Source organism: Podarcis erhardii, assembly GCF_964252035.2.
Source record: "Podarcis erhardii genome assembly, chromosome: 1".
Classification (NCBI taxonomy): Eukaryota; Metazoa; Chordata; class Lepidosauria; order Squamata; family Lacertidae; genus Podarcis; species Podarcis erhardii.
In genome coordinates, this window is record NC_138497.1 from 70033937 (window position 1) to 70054805 (window position 20869).

Below are 20869 nucleotides of genomic sequence, written 5' to 3' on the forward strand. Positions count from 1 at the left end.
TTCCAGCTCAATCCTTTTTAGTTTGACACCTGTAGTGTACTATGTGTAACACAGTTTGTGTATATATATATATATATAAATCTTGTCTTTGGGCTCAGCCCAAGATTCTACGACCAGCTTTGCTACCAGGGGAAGAGTTTGTGTGTGAAGGTCTCCGTGTGCTTCTGGATCCTGATGGCCGAGAGGAGGCAACTGGAGGATTGCTTGGAGGCCCTCACATTCTCCCTGCAGAAGGAGCTTTGTTCCTTACTACGTACAGAGTTATATTTAAAGGCACACCTCATGATCAACTAGGTATGGTCTTCTTTATGAATGTTAAAATAAATTTTTACTTTAGAACACACTTGAAGCTAACCCACAGTCCATTTAAGTCGCTTAAAACAAATGTGCCAGAATAGGATCAGTATCTATAATTCAACCTTTTGATCGGTATGAATTTCTGTAATCTGCATAGCTAATTAAATAACAAATTATTATAATTGTTCTCATAAGCCTTATTCATGTGTTCAAAAGAACATGTAAGGGCTTAAACTGGGGAGAACATACATGTCAGGTGCACTCATTGCACCCCAACTTTATCACATTGACTAGGTCTGAAGGGGGGCATTTAGGCACATTCAGCTGGACGCATTTACAAGCCTTCCTATGATTGGGAACCATGTATTATCTGCCGAATGCACTTAGAAGCCCCCTTCAAACCCTCCCGCTGAACTTGGAAAGGCTTACAATGGAGTGGGGACACTAGGCATATGGAGGGAACTTGGAGGCAGCATGCACAAGCCTGCTTCTCAGTTTAAGTCCTCTTTTCCTTTGAATGCATGGATCGGACTGTAATGTGATAGGCTTCATAAAAAAGTTTTCTTGAACTGTCTGGAGCATAGACATAAAGACATATATGTGGAGCATAGGTAGATGGATGGATGGATGGATGGATGGATGTGCTTATATGGACAAACAAAAAATGTGATCCAGGAAATTGGTCAGATGCAATTTCCATGTCCTCAACTGTTAATTATGCATTTCTGGTCTTGAAAGTGATGTAGTCATATCCTTCATTCTCATACTCATACTGTGGCCTAGATTGCATGTCAAGGTAGAGCATGGTTCAATACAGCATGCATAATCTGTGTTATCTGGGCTAATGCAGACCTCCTAGACCTGTCCTCCTCCCTTACACCTGGAAATGGAATTTGGCAGCATTTCTCAGGTTTTCATAGCATGTGAACCAGAGATTATCGTTTATAGCAAACACAAGTCAATTTCAAAACAAGCCAACTTCAAACTTTGGGCTATGGATCATACTTTTTAGTTTGTTATAAACAACTATCCTTTGTTCACAAGCAGTAACAATCTGAGATTAAGTGCAAGCAAAGTAAGGTCTCCTGCCAGGAGCCAAAGGCTTGCTTCGGCTCATTTCAGCTTATGCACATTGTGAGTCGAGGACCCTCCACGTGCATATTGGTAAAATGAGACACAAGGACACATGTATTTTAGGTTAATGGGCTAAAGTAGGCCGCAACTTTTATTGGTTACAGCATGCGTGTGGTATTGGCTTAGGCATTGGGTCAAACAACCTATATTTGACCCCACCCGCACAGCAGGGGTCTTTGGAGGTTAACAAACAGTGGGAGGAGCTTGTTGATGCAAATACAACTTGAAGCTTCCCCTGATGTCACTGGGGGTTGTGCCATGGCCCTAGGCACCGGCAGGGCATTGGACAGGATCCACGACCGCTGGATTCCTTTAATGGAATACCCAACGAGGGGTGGGGTAGGTGATGGCCAAACCCCACCCACCAACGCACAACACATATCCCAGTGCCTAACCGCCAGTACAAAAAAGTTGTGGCGATTTGCTATGAGGTAGGCGAAAAACCAAGAGGCTGGTGCCAATCTGCCAAATGGATAAAAACTCCTACCAGGCCCCCTGGTCAACCAGGGCAACCAACCAAAGTCCATAGCAAGGTCAAAGCATAAATATGACCTAAAGGGAGGGAGGGCGGGCGGGCGGGCAGGTGATCCGACGACTCCAGGGAAACAGAATGAGGCGCGGGGCTGCTGCGGCCGCTTGAATGCAGCTAGATCTCGCCCCCAAGCCAACCCTATTGGCTGGCCTGGTGGGCGGGGCGCGGCAGTCGGGTGAGTGATGCAGGGGGCCGAGTACACCCCCCTGCTGACGCGGGAAAGGCTCCCGCTCACAACACCTCCCCTCTGGGAGGAGGAGAGGCTTTATGCTAAGCTGTGGTATAGCATGATGTGAAGGTCCTGGTTATAGGTTAGAGCTATCTACATTATACTCAGAAGAGACCCATTGAAACTAATGGACCTAAATTAATCATGTTCATGATTTTAAAGGATCTACTCTGAGTAGGAGAAACATGTTAAAAAGACAAGAGCAACTACTCAAGGATTACCTGGATTATTCACATGAATAAAAGTAGATGGATAGATGGATGGATGGTTGGTTGGATGGTGGCAGATATGCACAAATAATATGGAAACTTCATCTTGTGCAGGCAGAAATATTGAGTACAGTGGTGCCTCGCAAGACGACATTAATCCGTTCCGTGAGGCTCCTTGTATAGCGGTTTTTTCGTCTTGCGAAGCAAGCCCATTGACAGCTTAGCGGATTAGCGCTATTAGCGGTTTAGCGGCTTTTAGCAGATCTGCTGATAAGCGGCTTATCAGCGGATCAGCTGATAAGCGGCTTAGGGCTTAGGAAAAGGGGGGGAGGGAAAACCCCCGCAGGAACTCGCAAGACATTTTCGTCTTGCGAAGCAAGCCCATAGGGAAATTCGTTTTGCGAAGCGTCTCCAAAACGGAAAACCCTTTCGTCTAGCGGGTTTTCCGTCTTGCGAGGCGTTCGTCTTGCGGGGCACCACTGTACATGACCTTTATTATCATTGGCTACTAGCACAATAGTTATGTTCTGCCTCTGCTGTTGGAGGCAGTAAGTCTCTGAATACCAGTTCCTGGGAAGTAAAAGTGGGGTAAGTGCTGTTGCACTCATGCCCTATAGGCATCTAGTTGGCCACTGTGAGATCAAGATGCTGATGGGCCATTGGCCTAATCTAGCAGGCCCTTCTTGTCTTCTTATATACAGGATCAAGAAGTTGGTGTTACATGTTTAAACTGAGAAAGTTGTCAATCAGTATTTTTTGCTTGCATTTGTAGCAGTTGTAAGTTCTGAATTACAGTTCATTTATCTTATTCCTGGCTAGTTCTGTGGTTCTTATGTGGCTAGTGTTTAACTAGTTTGCCATGAGTGTTAGATATATAGCCAGTGAATGAGAAATTAGTGAACTGGTTTCTGCAACAACTCTTTCTGCCAGAGTGGAAAGTAATTTGATCTATATAATCCTTCACTTTATTAAAAGAGCAGAAATTTTAAAAATTACAGTATTTTAAAATGTCATGAGAACAAATAATGTTACCAATTTTAAAAACTGCTATCTTGGGCTGATGAAAAAATAGCAATTATTTATTAAACAATTATCTTATTTGTTTAGTGAAAATTGTAACTAGCTTTTTGAGGATAAGAATTCTACTTTGAAATCTCTGTGAGTTACATAAAAATACAGCAGTGTGTTCCAATTATTTCTACAGGCTGCAGAAAATAGATATGTAGTGAGAGCGATGCATCAAATATTTTGTCATTTGATGCATCACTTCTTTAGTGCACGCATATTTATTGGGATAATACATAGACTTAGTTCTCATTAACATAGTGGTGGCTTGAACCGAAGACTTAAGACACTAGCCAATAAATGCCAAGTTGAGGGTCAGCAACTTCTATATCAGCAGCTGGTGACAAATCTGATATTATACTGACTTCGCATAATTGATATGACAGTGATACACTAGATACGCCATTTATAATGTTTGGAATTCATGTATAAAAGTGCTGCCACATGTTAACACTTTTATATAAATGGCTCTTTCCACACAACCAAAAGTGCCCCACAAAACAAATTTTCCCTTTTGTTGCAAAACTGTAAACGTTGACCCACTGCCACTAGAGCTATGCTTGTCATCCCATAATGTACAACTTTTCTAAATTCATCTTTCTCATGAAGATAGCCAAGTTGCTGAAATTGCAATTGAGCAATCTCAATTAAGCAATCCTAAACACATTTTTCTTGGGTGTAAGCTTCACTAAACACAGTAGGACTTACTTACTTACTTACTTACTTACATACATACTTGTAAACATACATATGCTGAATATCTGTCATAATATATTTTAATACAGTTTGGTGTAATTGAAGGAATAGATGTTACAAGGCATCATGTTGGTTTATTTTTTAAAAAATGTTAATGTTAATAAAATAAATCAATTGATTCAGTTTGGTAAGCTGACTGAGGAAGTACATGTTCCCTTTTTTTTGGAACTGATAGGCTCTTTAACATGTCATTCATGAAATGAGCTCAATATTTTGATAGACATTCCAGCTTTGATTATGGCTTTGACTTTGTTGCATCTTTTATGCATCTGTGTAAGACTGATCATACATATTGAGTAGAGTATGTAAAATATGAACAGCTCTGATAACTTGAATCGTGACTCAGTGCTCCTCTGACTAATATTCTTAGTGGGAGAACAAACTGTTATTCGGAGCGTTCCCATTGCCTCAATAACTAAGGAGAAGAAAATTACCATCCAGAACCAGCTTCAACAAAGCATGCAGGAAGGGCTACAAATTACCTCTGCTGTGTTTCAGGTAAAATAAAGCTGCTTAAAGTTCATAGTTTGTTGGTTTTTTGGGAACACTCTTACTTCCTTCTGCATGTTATATTTACAATATCACCAATTCCAAAATAAATCAACTCTCATGTCCCTGAACTTTCCACTAAGAAAGTCTGCATATAAAGGCCACAATCAAACACAATTTTAAAAAATGGAGGCAGCCAATGTTGTTGTTGTCATGTTTGTTCTTTAAAATAAATAAAAAGTGTTGTTGTTGTTGTTTTAAAAAAACTCCCGCACAATTAAGTTAACTTAAGCCCTGTTAGTTTAACTAAGGTTTTAAGGGTTTATTATTGTTAACTACCTTGGACTTCTTCTGTAGAAAGGCAGAGTATGAATTAATTCAACTGAAAAGAGAGATCATCTTAAAAAAATGGAAACCATTACAACTATAATACTTTTTCCTAGGAGCATTCCTTTTAAGGTCCACATCTGGAAAAATAAGCAACTGATGTTGGCACCACAAAATACTCATTTTGCAGAAGAAAACTGGTGATGCTCAGATTTCTCCCACTGCAACAGACAAAACTCAAAAACAAATAAAACACAGATCCAAAAAAAGCAAGCACACTCCCCTCACAGCACCAGTGCAAGGCAGATATCTGAGGGCACCATGTTTGGTGACCCCGGGTCTAGGTACACTAGGCAGATGTACCAAGAACACTATTTTAATCTTTGTCACTCAATGCATCTGCCTCAAATTTATGACAGAAATGTAGAGTAGGGTTTCTTAGCAAAAATCTGGACAATTTTTATACAACATTGGATGTCATTTTCATAAATTAATAAAGTGCCATCGCCTTCATTTAAAAATAGGTTGCCCATGACTTGTTCATAGTACAATAGAGAACTTAAGCAAAATGCCCATCAAAGAGTGAAAGTATATATGGAATGTATCCATAAACCTGGGCCATAGTTCTGTGGGGTCATGAGTTACTGTACCTAACTTCTGTTTGCCCACTTTCCGTATTGCTTATTTATTTCCAGGCCTTATAAGCATGGCAGTTTTTGCCTTCCCTTAGTATTGAAGCACCTTGGTTACAAGACATGCAAATAGGCCAGGGGATGCAGTGCCAGTCTCATAAGCAGCTTCTGTAGGAAGAAGCATTTGGGAGAGTCCTGTTCCAGGTTCCCCAAACATACTCTATTATCCTCCACTCTGTCTCAGCTTTCTGATCATAGCTGTCAACTTACAGATTTGAAAATAAGGGACCAGCAGCCAAAATAAGGGACCTGCAGCCTCACCTGTTCCAGGCACTCCAGTCTTCCTGTCCTCCTGCAGTCTGGTCAAACTCATGCTGGTAGCTTCGAGAACACTGTCCAACCAACTTTGTAACCAGAGGTTCAACTGAATAGAATCTGAATCACATGCACCACAAGGCCTATGCAGCCTCAACTTAGGATGGTTCCCCGGCCTGGCTTTGCACTGCAAAGTTTGCAGCAGCACATGCAACAAAATGGCGACCAGCATTCAAAAAACCCCTCAGCTTGCATTAACTAGCCACACACATGGCATACAAGCTCCACCCCCCAGTACACAGCCAAGCAACACAGTTGGAGCCTCCCTCCTCCCTGGCCGGCAGGGAGGGAGGGAGAGGAGCTGCTTCCTTTGAAATTTAAGGGACATTTAAGGGACATCCATCAATAAGGGACAGCAGCAGGACATGGCGCTGGAATAAGGGACTGTCCCTTCAAATAAGGGACACTTGACAGCTATGTTTCTGATGGCATTTACCCTGCCCATATTTCCAAAGCATTTCAAGAGAAGATGGACAGGCTTGCAAACAGTGGGACAATATTATGGAAAATAGTTTGTCCTTTTGCCCAAATGTTGGGTCTGTTCAACATAAATGTGACACTGATTAATCTTAATTGCTTTTCAAACAAAATAGCATAGAAATCTTCTGCCTCATTTTAATGCTTGTATTTTCTTCTCTTTGTTATTCATGAGACAAACCAAAATAACACCTTCAACTTATACCATTCCACATAGTGTTTTTAAATAAATACATACAGTGTGTTGGAATAATAATAATAATAATAATAATAATAATAATAATAATAATAATTTATTATTTATACCCCACCCATCCAGCTGGGTTTCCCCAGCCACTCTGGGTGGCTCCCAACAGATTAAAAACAGAATAAAATATCCAACATTAAAAACTTCCCTAAACATTTAAAAACTTCCCTATTACTATTATTGTCAAAACTCCAGTATGATTTTCTTTGATGTTATACATTTTCTTTTGTCTTTTCTAATTTGTAAGCAATGCATTTAAAAAATGATTTAATTAACCATAAAGTTTATATAAATTGCTTCATAAATCAGTAATACTATTTTATAATAATATTTCATAATATTTTAGAAACTTTGATTTTATATTTATTATATTTTATTTTACCTTTTATTTTTAATTCATTGCATCTTTTTTATACATAGCTGATTAAGGTAGCTTTTGATGAAGAAGTGGGCCCTGAAGTTGTAGAGATATTTAAGAAACAGCTAATGAAGTTTCGCTACCCCCAGTCCATCTTTAGCACTTTTGCTTTTGCAGCTGGTCAAACTGCACCTCAGATAATCTTACCAAAGCAAAAAGAAAAGAACACTTCCTTTCGGTAAGGAATGGTCCCTTTTTGTATGTTTGCTTCTTTCTTATAAATACTGTTATATATTATTAGTTTCAAAAAGGGTTATGCAACGGAGTTATATTTAAGAAGTTTTAAAATCACGCTTATAGCATGATTTAGTAAAGGAGATGCTGCAATATATGTGAGAATTCTAATGAAAATTGCGTAATAATTATAATTATAATATGCAACATTATGATCATTAAGGTGGGATTTTCTGTATTTCTTGCTCCCAAATCACCTCACCAAATCTTCCTGTTGGTGAGAGAGGGACCTGCATCATGAAAATATGCCTCTGATTATTTGTGAAATACAAAGATTGAGAACATGCTGCAACAAAAAACCCTTTCATGTACAATATTCATTAGAAGGCATGGGATCACATCTATACTTTGTATATATTCCACACATTTCTCTAGTGGCTGTTGGAGAGGAAGTTCCTAGAAGGGATAATGTCCAGTTTTCCTCTTTCAACCACGATACAGATATTTTGCTTCTTTTCTAAATTGTAGCACTCTTTCAAAAACAATTGTAAAAGGAGCAAAACGTGCAGGGAAGATGACAATTGGACGACAGTACCTACTAAAGAAGAAAACGGGGACAATTGTGGAAGAAAGAGTGAATCGTCCTGGGTGGAATGAGGAGGATGATCTATCAGGTAAGAAAACTTTAGAGGGGCTTTTCTGTAAATATCTGAATTCAGCTAATGTATTACACTCTTCAGTGTACTTGCTTCACTAAATATTAAGATAGTAAAATAATACAACTTTAGTTTCAGATGACAGTGAAATGCACACTAGTGCTACTTTGAAAGCATCAGAGAAATCAACTATGGAACAGCTAGTGGAAAGAGCTTGTTTTAGAGATTATCAACGCTTGGGCTTGGGAACTATCAGTAATAGCTCTTCTCGCTCAAAAACAGAGTACTTTCGAATAACGGCCTTGAACAGGATGTATTCTCTTTGCAGAAGGTGAGCCAACTTTCTTGTCGTAATTATTAAAACCACAACCCATAAAATACATTCCAAATGGCATTGCGTTTTGACAAATGTTACAAAGCCTTCTTGATGTGAAATATTTTTAATTCTAGAAGGGAAGGGTTGTAGCTCTTGCTTTGCAATCCCTGGCATTTCCAGGTAGGGCTGGCAAACACTTCTGTCTGAAATCCTGCCAGTCAGTGTACACAATAGTTAGCTAGATGGAATAATAGTCCAACACAGTATTTACTTACATTACATGCCATGACTTCTCACTATTGGCCTTCAAGGTGCTTTTGGCCAAACTACACCCCCCCATAACAATCTGGTTCTGAGCTCCAATCTTAGTGATTTGAGGTGGAGCAAACTCCTAATGACTTCATATAGATTCTGATTAGTATTGGGGACAAAATGGTGTACCATGGCACTCCAAAGTGTAAATACCAGAAGGCTGAAGAACAGTCACCCTATGCTAATCTCTGGACATGACCTTGTAACAGAGCCACCATAATAAAGTGCCACTATGCCCATCCACAGAGTTGGTCCAGAAGAATACCAGTACAGGCCTGAACCCTGGCCTGAACCCAGAGTGGAATGGATCCAGATAATCAGTCTCATTCAATAATGTCTGCAGTTCTGCCACAATCCTCTCAATTATCCTCCTCCCCCACCCCAAGAAATATTTGAAACTGGGTAATAGTTGTTACAATTGATTGGATCCAGTGCCTGCTTTTTCAGTAGTGGCTGCACCATCGTCTCCTTTAGGGCGGAAGTCACTTCCTCCGTTATGCAACGAAGCATTGAGCGCACCCTTGACCCACCAATTCAAGACCCCCAAGCAGAATGTCACCAGTCACAATGGGCAGCGATCCAGAGGACACATAGTTGGATACAGCCCTGCAAGTACCTCACCCATATCATCAGGCTGCACAAGCTGAAATTGATCCCCCAAACACTGGACACTTCAGCTGGAACTGGAACAGTTATTGTAGCAATTAAATTGCTCTCAAGTTGATTGACTTAATCGTCAAAATGATGAGCCAGAGGCTCATCCCCACCAATTAGCAAGACCAGATTCTGGATTCTCCTGAAAAAGCTGTGCTGGATGGAAGCAATATGCTTCTGCACCTAAGAAAACAGAATTTGCATGAAATAGAAATTGTGCCAATCCTGCAGGTAGCTAATAAAAGCATTTGGTTTATCATTTGGTGTTTTCATTGTTGAATATAAAATGCTATTCTGCTATTTTATTTTATTTATTGCTATTTTGCTCTAGGTGGTTTGCCTGTTGGTGTATATAAAAGCTATATAGTTGGTTCACCTTAAAATACATATACACATTTGTAAGTTTGTATAGAATTGTGGAATATGTTCAAGAGTTGGGGAAGGTTTGGAGGGTGGGGTGTTACTAGTCAGCAAGCCACTATCTTTCTGCAGTTGCCAGAGTCTACCCAGCCTCTTTGATAGCCTTTTAGAGACCTAGAGTTTCCCATCCACAAGGCTTTAAAGCCCACATGTGCTTCGAGGGGCTAGCAGTGTTCATCAGTAACAAAAGTTGAACAGATCTGTTTTTGTTCTTTCAGGTCTCTATAAACAGGCTGTTTATTGAGCATTCATAGATTTTGTTTGCACAAGGTTTGCAGGGAGGTTCCATGACATCGACTATGTATTGAGCACTCTTTCTGATTTGAATCAAAGAAGGAAAGTTATATGAGGTTGCATCAAATGATTGCTATTCTACAATTTATAGTGCATTTTCCCTTCACTTTTCTTAGAAGTGTGTGTGTGGGGGGGGTGTCAAATGAATTTTGCAGTCAGCCCTGGGAATTTATTTTTTCAGAAACATAAGAGCTTCACTTTCCTTAATGTCATACAAGACCATACTGTGCATTTCTCAAAACCAGGAAATATTCATATAGATTAGAAATGTAATTTTTAATCATCTTAACTTTTATGTAAATGACTTTAGACACGTGTTCAAATTCACCTTATTTAAAAACATCCGGAGTCCCTGAAATCTTTTCTCTTTCAGCCAGGGTTGGAGTAGAATCTGAAGCAGCTGCGTTTCTTTGTTAACTTGCTCTATTTTTTTAAATAAATTATATAACTAGCAGTTTGCTTACTATCATTTCAGAGCTGTTTAAATGGATTTTGATGCAAGCCAGAGTTGGTTCCTTGTCAGAGCCAAAGTACTGGCAGTGTTTAGTGTGTTAAATTAGAGCATCTAAACATTCTTGCTCATAAAAAGTAAGTGCCTGTAAACAATCAGTCTAGGACAAGTATGAAATGTACCATGCTGTTTCTTTCTGTGTTGCTGTAGTGACCCCCTTACTGCTTTCAAAGGAACTATTTAATAACACTTAATCTTAAAATGTAATATAATAACATGTTAAGAATCGTGCTGTGAATAATTTATGTTGTTGGAAAGTATCCGCAGGCTTCCTCATTTTCACTTGCCATGGCAAGTGTGCCACCTTCCTCTGGTAAACATGATGAATGATAAAAGCCTTCTTTCTGGCAGTTGTGCTGTAATCTCTGTCCTCTCGCCCAGCTCTTAAGATTGAGAAGAAGGCTGTGGGCTGTTTGGCAGCTGCTGCTTGACTAAGGCACCCAAATACAAACCATCAAGCCCTCCAAAAGTTGGAAGGGCGTCTTTCTTGGCTCTGGCTAGCCAGAGATGCTCAGGGTGATAGCAGCAAAGCTTGCAGGAGAAGAGGGAGAGGGAAAAACAGAAACCTGGCAACCCCTGTGTTTGGCTTTACTATCAAGCCTCATCAAAAACCATATCAACTGTTTGTATCCATCAACGATAAAATGATCAAGGAAGAAAATAATAAGTAAACCACTTCATGTGCTGGGATAAATTATTTGAATTAATTTGTGTACAGTACAATTGCATATTGTGCAAGGTTCAGTTCCAAGAGTTCCTTGTACAGTGGTACCTCAGATTACATACGTTTCAGGTTACATACGCTTCAGGCTACAGACTTAGCTAACCCAGAAATAGTACCTCGGGTTAAGAACTTTGCTTCAGGTTGAGAACAGAAATCGTGCTCTGGTGGTGCGGCAGCAGTGGGAGGCCCCATTAGCTAAAGTGGTGCTTCAGGTTAAGAACAGTTTCAGGTTCAGAACGGACCTCTGGAACGAATTAAGTATGTAACCAGAGGTACCACATGAAGATCATGTATACCCAAACCCTTGGCTCCACCCAATGGCTAACAGGTGAGGGGTAGAGAGAATCCCCCATACTCCCAGAGCCTGTGCGCCATGCAGGCCTTGCCCAGCAAGCAAAGTGGAGAGCTTAAAAGCTCTTTTCACACTGGGTAACCCAAAACTGCTCAGTGCACAAACTTAGAGGCTAGGGATGGTTGTGCAAGAACTCTGATGACCCCACAATATTGGGTTATCCAGTGCATAACGTGCTCTCTGTCTTGTTTGAGGTGCAGTGTCTGCTCAGTGCACCATCTCTGGGATGCTCATGTGAGACTTCACAGGATGGCAGATGGCAGACCTGGTGCAAGAAGAGCTTTTAAACTCTCCACCTTGCTTGGATTTAACTTGAAGTTTCAACCAGCCTGCTTCCATCTGTGTATAGTTGAAATCACGCAAGTTAAATCTATGTAAGATGTGATCATACTGTACTTTAAATGTGAGCTGTAAATACAAAAATAAATTAATATAGAACTTGATAAATTCTGATGTTATCATTTCTATTCAATATGCCAATTTTTACAGTTCAGCTCCATAGGGACCTACCTCATTGTAAAATAATAAAAGCAACACTCTAATTCAAACAAAAAAAAGCATAAAACCAGGAAGAGTCAATATAAAAAAGGGAATTAAAACAACTCAAAAGCCTCATAGGACAGAAATGTTTTAATTCCTTTTAAAAAGGATCCCTCACAGGAGGGAATACCACAACTGGGAAGGAAGGCATTAGTATTTATAGGTGAAGGTTTTGCCTCTGTTAGTGACAGGGCAGGCAAAAGAGACCTTTTTATGCTGAGAAACAAAATAATGTGTTGTAAACATTTCAAAAATAATGTTCTTTAATTATATCCCTAAATGATGTAGCAAAGAAAGTTATTCATTTTGACAATGTGATCAATAAAATTATAAAGGGAAGTTGGATGCTTTGCTTTAATCTTGTTATTCCCCTCTTCTTCTGGATCATTGGAGATGGCTCAAGTGGGTAGAACTGGAGCTAGATTTAGAAATGCAAACTTGGCTAACATGATTGGTGGGTTTTGAATTCACACAGTATCTGATTAACTGAAACATTTGGAATAAGTAAGAAGTGTTCCTCAATCACATCTGTTTTCCTTGTAGCCTGGTACTACAGCTTGGCTTATCTGAACCATCTAATTCTCTCCTCCCCCTTCTTATTGATTTAGCTATCCAGGGCTACTAGTGGTACCTCAGTGTGTGCAGGACAGCAGCCTGCAGAGAGTAGCTCGCTGTTACAGACACAATCGCTTGCCAGTCGTCTGTTGGAAAAACTCAAAAACCAGCACACTTCTGCTTCGAGCCGGTGGCTTTCATGGCAAAGGAGTTGTTGGCCTTTTCAAATCTCAAAATACACAAACTTCAGGTGAGTGCATGTTTCACTTCCAGGGTATTTTGTGGGAAAGAAGTGTCTTCAATATAAGTTTACGCAGTCTGCTTTTTATTATGTTTTTCTAGTTTTTGTCTTCCCAAAATAATACTCCATGGTATCATAGTGGGTGCCAGCCATGGAATTTAACATTTAGGGCAGTATTCAACTCCTTTGGGTCATCAGTGAAGATTTCCACTTGTGCAACAAGGCTTCCTTCCCCAATGTACACCCCATGCTTTGTCCAGATCTGCTCTAGAAGGTGGGACAACTTCTGGAAAGATTTATGAGTCACACTGTGAAAGTGGGGAGTCCCATCATACAAGTGTAAAAACAAGAGACTTACATTGGACACAAACCATTATAAATACAGGGCCATCTCTTGTATTTCTCCCCTCCTCTCTGAAACATTGCAAATATTTGCATTGGGGCTGATAATTGAAATAAAAATACTTAGGAGCATAATGGAATGAATGATGGGTTGAATTGCTTATGCCTTCTTGTGAACTTCCTTCTGAAGTGTCTTAGAGAAACCACCATCAGGAAGTGGATACTAGAGCTCATAGACATTTACTAAAATGTTCATCAAACAAGAGAATAACATGGAAGTTCAGTCCTACAGCAGTCTTATTTATGATGGCCTGTACCATGTTGTCATGGAATTATGTGGATACCAGTGCCCCCCCCCCCCGGTGCCCTTTAGATATATTGAACTTCAGCTCCCATCAGCCGCCGGTGCTCAAGAATAATTGTGGCTGTAATCTAAAGCACCAAAAGAGCTCTAAGTTCGGGAAGGCTGCTCTGCAGTATCACTCCAGTAAGCAGCATACAGAATGCTTCTCATTCACTAGAATCTGAGGGGTGGAGGCATGCTGCAGCCTCATCTGGCATTCCCCTGGGGTACAAAATTCCTGTTCTGCCTTTGTGAGGCACAGAGCCAACATGGAGATGAACCTCAGAGTTCATCTAATTTGGAAAGGAGGGAAAGGGCTTATTCCTGAGATAAACATTGGTGTTGCTGGCCTGCCTGAACAACTTGCCCTATGGAATTTCTGAAGAGGACAGTGGATAGAATAATTCATAGTTATGCACAAGTTACATAAGCGGTGAATCATTCAAGAGTTCATGATGAGGATAGATGTTCATGGCTTAAATACTTCAGCATAATCCTATGAATGGCATACTACTTTGTGTGAGTTTGTAAGTAAAATACATACACACAATAAATGAATTTTCCACAGTGGCTCAGCAAATAATCTACAAAGCATAGCTGTGCAAGTTTGTGTGGGTGTGTACTGGTATCTACTTTCAGTATTTTAAAATACTAGATTACATTACTCCTTAAGCTTAACTACAAGAGTTGAGCAATTTGCAAAAATAAAACATAGCAGCAGAGGTAGAACTTTGGCTTTACCCCAATAGAAAACCACCGTACTAAAATCACATCATGTGTAGTCCAAAGTTTGGTGGTTACATAAACAGAATTATGCACAAATAGAGACTACCCCCTTCTCTACACTGTTTGGGGTGGGCCTCAATGAGTGGGCTTGTGGGAGGGCGGGAGAAGGGGGGAAACGGGGAAAGAGGCAAAGTTTTAAAATGGGAGAATAGGAATGGGGAAGGAAACAAGTGTAAAAGGGGCCTGGGGTAAAAGGGGTCTGCCTCTAAGAACAAAACTAGTTGTGGAAAAATAAAATGGGTGAGAGCCTCATATGAGGATAACAGTAAAAAGAAGGGTATTTTCATGAAGCAAACATGTTCCTCTCTTCAGAAATCTAAGTTCCAGCCACCAGACTCAGTTTTTGCCTGTATTTTTTGCAACCCTATTAATGAGCGATACCCAGGAAGTATTTTGGGAGTAGCTTTCAGCATAGCAAAAGTGACATTCATCATTGGCATGTTATCCTTATTAATGTGAGCAGACATGTTTTTATACGTGAAAAAGGAAGAAATTGCCTCCATAGCCATAAAGGAAACTATATATGGGGGCATGTTAAGTAAACATCCATAATGAGCTTTTTAAAGGTAAAGGGACCCCTGACCATTAGGTCCAGTTGTGGCCAACTCTGGGGTTGCGGCGCTCATCTCGCTTTATTGGCCGAGGGAGCCAGCGTACAGCTTCCGGGTCATGTGGCCAGCCTGACTAAGCCGCTTCTGGAGAACCAGAGCAGTGCACGGAAACGCCGTTTACCTTCTATTTATCTACTTGCACTTTGACGTGCTTTCAAACTGCTAGGTTGGCAGGAGCAGGGACTGAGCAACGGGAGCTCACCCCATCTTAGAGACAGCAAAAAACCAACAAGAAACAAAGCAGCTGCAGACTCCTCTCCAGGAACAGGCACATTTATGTGGTCCTGGTAAGCCATAGTTTGGCATGTAAACAGGCTTGTTTTAATGGGAGAGTGATGGTATCCTGATATTTTGAAATCAAAATTATTGCCACTGGAATTTATTCTTTATATATTATACTTGTGATCACAGAAGGGTAATTTGTACTTCCCATTGATACTTGGAGGTAGGTTGGTGATCAATAGTTTAATCAAATTTTATTTGTTGGGTTTTATTTTCAATACCAGAATATATTTACCATTTTCTCAACATTCTTTATCATGTCTGGATCTTATTCAGCTATCTAAATAAGAGCATACACTGGGTAATGCTTTCACATCAATGACATGAAATATGCTGTATAAAGGATCAATATAATTTATTCCCTCCTTTGTTTGCATAGCTCCTACATCACTAGAATCATCAAACAGCATAGAACAAGAAAAATACCTTCAAGCCTTACTGAATGCAATTTCTGTCCATTGTAAAATGAATGGCAATACTCTCACTGTCAGGCCAACAATTGCTTTGTCTCCAGGTAATGTTATGCTTTTATATAGCTATGCTAAATGTAAGACCAGTCTGACTGTGTTATTATTTATTTTGTTTTGTTTCCCAGTTTTATCTCTATATTCTCTCAGTGTGCCGTTGTCTGAATGGTTCACTGTCCACATAGATGACCTATCTGGTTTTTGCATATAATTTTTTCGTGTTTTCTGCATATAAATTTTTCAGGGTAAATTCAAAAGTAAAATGACTTGACTTAAGCAGAATTGTTAATGAAATTCTATTCCATATAGGTGGAAAAAATGTACAGTGCTTATATCAAAGTATTAGAAATTTATGCTGAAGAAATTGATTACTTTTCGTTTTCTAACAAACATAGGAATAGGGGGTTTTTTAAGCAAAGAGACTAAAATGTAATAAGCTTTTTGTAGATAGGTCTTGATGAAATCATTAAGAAATGCATTAATATTCTATTTCAGTTGTCATGTGATGAAACCTGATAGGGTTCATGCAAAGGTAAAAGCTGCTGTCTTAGACACAGGAGCATGCAACTTGCCAAGTATGTCCATTTGGCTTAATCAGTTGGTGAAATCAAGTGTATCTAAATTCTGGCTTTTCTCATAACATAACACCATCACCAAATTGTGCATGCCTTGCTTCATTTGTTGTTAAATACTTTGATTGTGTTAGCCATGCCTAACCTTCTGTGATGCTGCAAATGTATACTTTTTAATTATGTGTAATGTCTCTTAAATGTTGTAAACTAGCAACAATTAGATATATAAGTCATAAAAAGAACATTTCTGTGTATTTTTTTAAAATACCTCTTGGGCCTCAGGTCAGGATAACAAATAGGTAATGTCATCTTGCATGATACTGTACTTTTAATCTCTCCATTCTTTTTGACTGACTTTAGGCACTGAAAGGAGGGCTTCAAGAATGTCCACTGTGTTTAAGCAGGTAGTGCCAGGACAGTTGGATGTAAATCTATCCAATAGCTTTGCCCGAGGAGGTTAGTAAGACTAGTTCAAAGCCTACACGGGGATGTAATATGAAAATAATGGTAACATTTGAGGAATTGCTATTGCGTTATCCTTGTTTCTCAGTATAAACCAAATACTACCAACTAGTCTACCAAACTCCACCTGATCCACTTTTGAGAACAGGCTTACCCTTGCTGAAATAGAAACTGCACATGCAAATGGATATGCATGTGGTTCTTGTGATTGGATTCCTGCAGCCAGCACCCAAGAGCTGTGCATGCAAATTCTGTTCACTAGACTGGGGCTATGCTCTTTAGCAGATGATGGGTGCCACCAATCCTGTCTTGTGAGTGGAAAATTAACTGAGCCCATGCAGTCATTTACACACACAGAACCTATCACAAAGGAGGAAGCGGCAACTGTTTAACAAGCTGCTATGGCCATGCAAATATGTGCACACACACTTCTACAATATGTGGATATCTCCAGGCCAGTGTTTCCACTTCAGATAATAGTTGTAAATACTACTGGGCTTCAGACAGTTGTAGCTTCTAATTGTTCCATAAGGTAGCTCAAAGGTGAATTGTGAAGAGTATTGCTTTATTTCAGTTACTTGTATCACAAAAATAATGTATGAACAAACTTGTAATGATGAAGTAAAAATTACTTTTCCACTATATTATTATTATTATTATTATTCACCAATAATTATTAAACACCAATAATTATCTTCATTTGCAACCTATATTGATCACTTTGAATTGTATCACAGCCAGTCCAGATTCTCACTTAACTGAGGCTGTGCAGTCAGCAGAGTGTTTTAAGTGTAAACATTCCTTTGCATAAAGTGGCGCATGCAGAAGCCGATGGAGTATGCTTGTCAGTCTTGGAACGTGGTGATATAGAATAACCAGAATTGGAGTTTTAAGTACTGGGAAGAGTGACACTTTAAATCTGAAGTTAAATATATCTGCACAGGTGTCATTGGAAAATCATGTTCTAGCAACTAATAGATTTAGAAACTAATAGAAATTATGATTTAAAATGTAATACACCCTTAGCAATGAAGTGAGAGTAGAATTTGTAATGCTTTGTATTACTGGTTATATACTGTGGAAAAGTAAGGAAGGTGCTGAATTGTGAAGACAGTAGTCTGTCTAATGGCTCACTTCATTGCCCAATTACTCCAAAGTTCTTGAATTTAAGGCAGGTTTATCTGTTGACTACAATATGACTAATGTTCTGGACTGAAAAATGACAGTACCAATTGAACTGCATTAAATTGAGAAAGCAAGGTGGGATTGTGCACAAGTACATGGGTGTGTTTTACACTGGTCATTAGCAAGGCCTATTAGTGTATCACTTGAGTTTATGAAACAGTTTGTATGTTACACTAAATCATGGCTTAGCAATAAGTGGACCTTCAGAAGTCTAAGCAAGCCATCAGGCTCTCATGCTGCCAGGAGCATTTCAAAGAATCTGTACTTAAGTGTTATATGTTAACTAGGAACCTTTAAAGCCTAGTTGCTAAACAAGCGAACTTCATAGTGCATCATTTGAATTTTGCTTGTCTAGCAATTAACTACTGTTTGTTTTAAACTAGGATTCCTAGATCACTCACCTACCTATTTTGAAACTGAAATCTTTGGAGGAAAGATGAGGAGAGCACATGAGCCCAACATTTTGCTCAGTTTTCTGTGGCATATCTGTGGTTAACCATGGTTTAGAGCTGCATGCTAGCTAGTTTAGCACAAAGGGCGTATAATATAGAAGGGTTCTTGTACTGTGCCTACAGAGAAAGAATCTATGAATAAAGTACCACAATTCTTTTGGAAGCTAGTCAGTGGCAACAGTCTAAACCTGAAAGCCTCTGTCTAGGAATTGTCAGTCACAGAGATCTTCCAGCATTGCCGTCATATAACTTGAGAACCAGATCATATGTAACAGTGGCAGGAAATGAACATGGTGGGAAGAATAATAACTCACCCCTGTTATGGGGAGCATAACTCAGTCGGTAGAGCATAATCTATGATTCCTCTCCTGTCATGCTGCCATTATTCACTCCCAAAGTCCTGTAGGGAAGTACCACTGAATTAGGAAGTGAGTAAATAAGAATGCACCATGGCAGTACACTTGAACAGTCTGGGATCCCCCTCATAATATCACAACTTGTGGTTTCCCATATTTTCCATTCCATAGTGTCCATGCAGACAGTGAATACTTCATTTCTGACTGTTTTATTCAGAAGTACTGTATGTGTACATTTCATGACTGTTCTGTGTCACATTCTTTATAAACAAAAAACTTAATTTACTGTAACTTTAAAAAAAATTGCAACCAGGGAAGCACATTTTTTAATGTTCATTATTATCAGGTTAAGTTGTGCAGGTTAATTAAATATGCTAACGTTTTTGACATTGACCAATATGAGTTCTAATTTATTATAATCCAACAATTCAGCATCAGCAGAAGTGATGACAACTATTTTTAACTTTACAGTGCAGCTTATTCTTTTACACGTATTCTGTCCTGATTTTAAAAAGAAAGTCTGCAACCATAACAATTAGAAGCTCCATATAGAAGGCCCCGTCTATATTTAGTCTCTTTGGCAATCATTGCCTTATATTTACTTATTTTTACCCTTATCTCCATAATTACAGTTACTAGAATTATTATTTTTTTTAAATAAAAGCAAGAATTCTCTAAAATGTGGATGTACTGGCAAGCATACTAGATTCCATTGTTTATGGTATCTGTCAGAAATGTGACCAAATAGTTTCATTTTGCAGGAGTACGAACATATTACTTGAAGTAGAGGCTTCTGCTTCTAATTCCCTTTTTTATTTGGCTCAAGTATGGTATGGTACTTAATCAGGTATCTGAAACAATGTTTGGCATCCAGTTTATCCTCCAGCCATCTAGATATTAAGTGGTAATGTTAGTGAAATAGAATGTTTCCACAGGAATAATGGTCCCCTGCTGCTCTCAAATACTTTGATGTCTGTGTAGAAAAATTTGGAATCTAAGCAAGAAAAGAAAAGTTTGTAAAACAAAGCAGGAGTCATTGTTACTGTGGTTTTCTATTTAAAACTACATTTCCATTATACCAAATGGCCTAAGTAACTTAATCCTATGGGAGGACTAGGTCGTCTTCTCCCTCCCACACAGTGCATGAGTGCTGCTGGACAGGACTACCCAAGAACAAAATAATGCATGCTATTAATGTGACTGTAAATAACCACATGCTTTGCATGGTGCTTTAGGAATGTAGATCTCTTTAGGTAAGGTTATGTGGACGTCTGCCCTGCATTTAGATTAATTTTACGCTTCTGGCAATCAAAGTGGGCAATAGAGATAAGTTGTGCTAAACATTTTTTAACTGACAAATCTCACACATTTTAAAAATGTTTTTCACAATGGACAAGTTTCCATTTGGTATAATACAATGGCACATCATTTTGGCTGTTTTGCATGTCTGCAATTAATTGCAGTGGCCATAAACATTATTCTGTTTGGTAAATGATTTAATATAGAATTTCCCCCCTCCTATTCTTTTTCCCAAATTATCTTAGCTTGATTTGATTTGCTTTTTCCCCCTTTTTGGCGATTCCTTGGCGCTAGACATTAAAATCAAATATAATTAGCAGTTGTTTTATTTTAATCAAGTAAATAGAAATGTACAAGTAACCTTTTTCTTCTTTCCTGTTCAATTTGCTGTGACTGTCTCATTGCAATGTGCATTCCATTGCTCCTCCTTTTCCTCCTGTCCTTACTGCTATCTGCCAGTGCTTGGGTACAGAGATAAATGTTTCACACATTCAAATTCCAAATCAGGAAGAGTCTATCAAGGTACCGTATTCTTTGCACTAATAGTACATTCTACCATCTCCATGATTATGCATATCAGTATAGAGAAACCATGTAAACTTGCTTAGGCACGCAATTTAGTTACCATGTGACAGCTTTGCTGCAGGATGATATGGAATAACTTCTAGATCATAAGCATCCTTGCCATCATTGCAAGAAAATGATAAAGAATATATTATCTCATCATCCAAGCTTTGATACTCAGTAGCCACAGAGTAAAGAAATGCTGTTATCTA

At 39.1% G+C, this 20869-nt stretch overlaps 1 protein-coding gene across 4 annotated transcripts in view; it reads left to right on the top strand.

Moving 5' to 3' along the window:
* Positions 1–20869, top strand: part of SBF2 (SET binding factor 2) — a 218105-nt gene that overhangs the window by 175503 nt on the left and 21733 nt on the right. For 2 of the 4 annotated variants that reach the window (XM_081840021.1, XM_081840020.1), the window contains 9 exons: positions 99–294; positions 4593–4720; positions 7190–7365; positions 7890–8035; positions 8150–8348; positions 12749–12945; positions 15680–15814; positions 16700–16795; positions 20553–20615. In XM_081840021.1, coding sequence (XP_081696147.1) covers positions 99–294; positions 4593–4720; positions 7190–7365; positions 7890–8035; positions 8150–8348; positions 12749–12945; positions 15680–15814; positions 16700–16795; positions 20553–20615 — 1336 coding nt within the window. The remainder of the gene's footprint in view (positions 1–98; positions 295–4592; positions 4721–7189; positions 7366–7889; positions 8036–8149; positions 8349–12748; positions 12946–15679; positions 15815–16699; positions 16796–20552; positions 20616–20869) is intronic. The other 2 variants (XM_081840018.1, XM_081840019.1) reach the window with 2 other exon arrangements.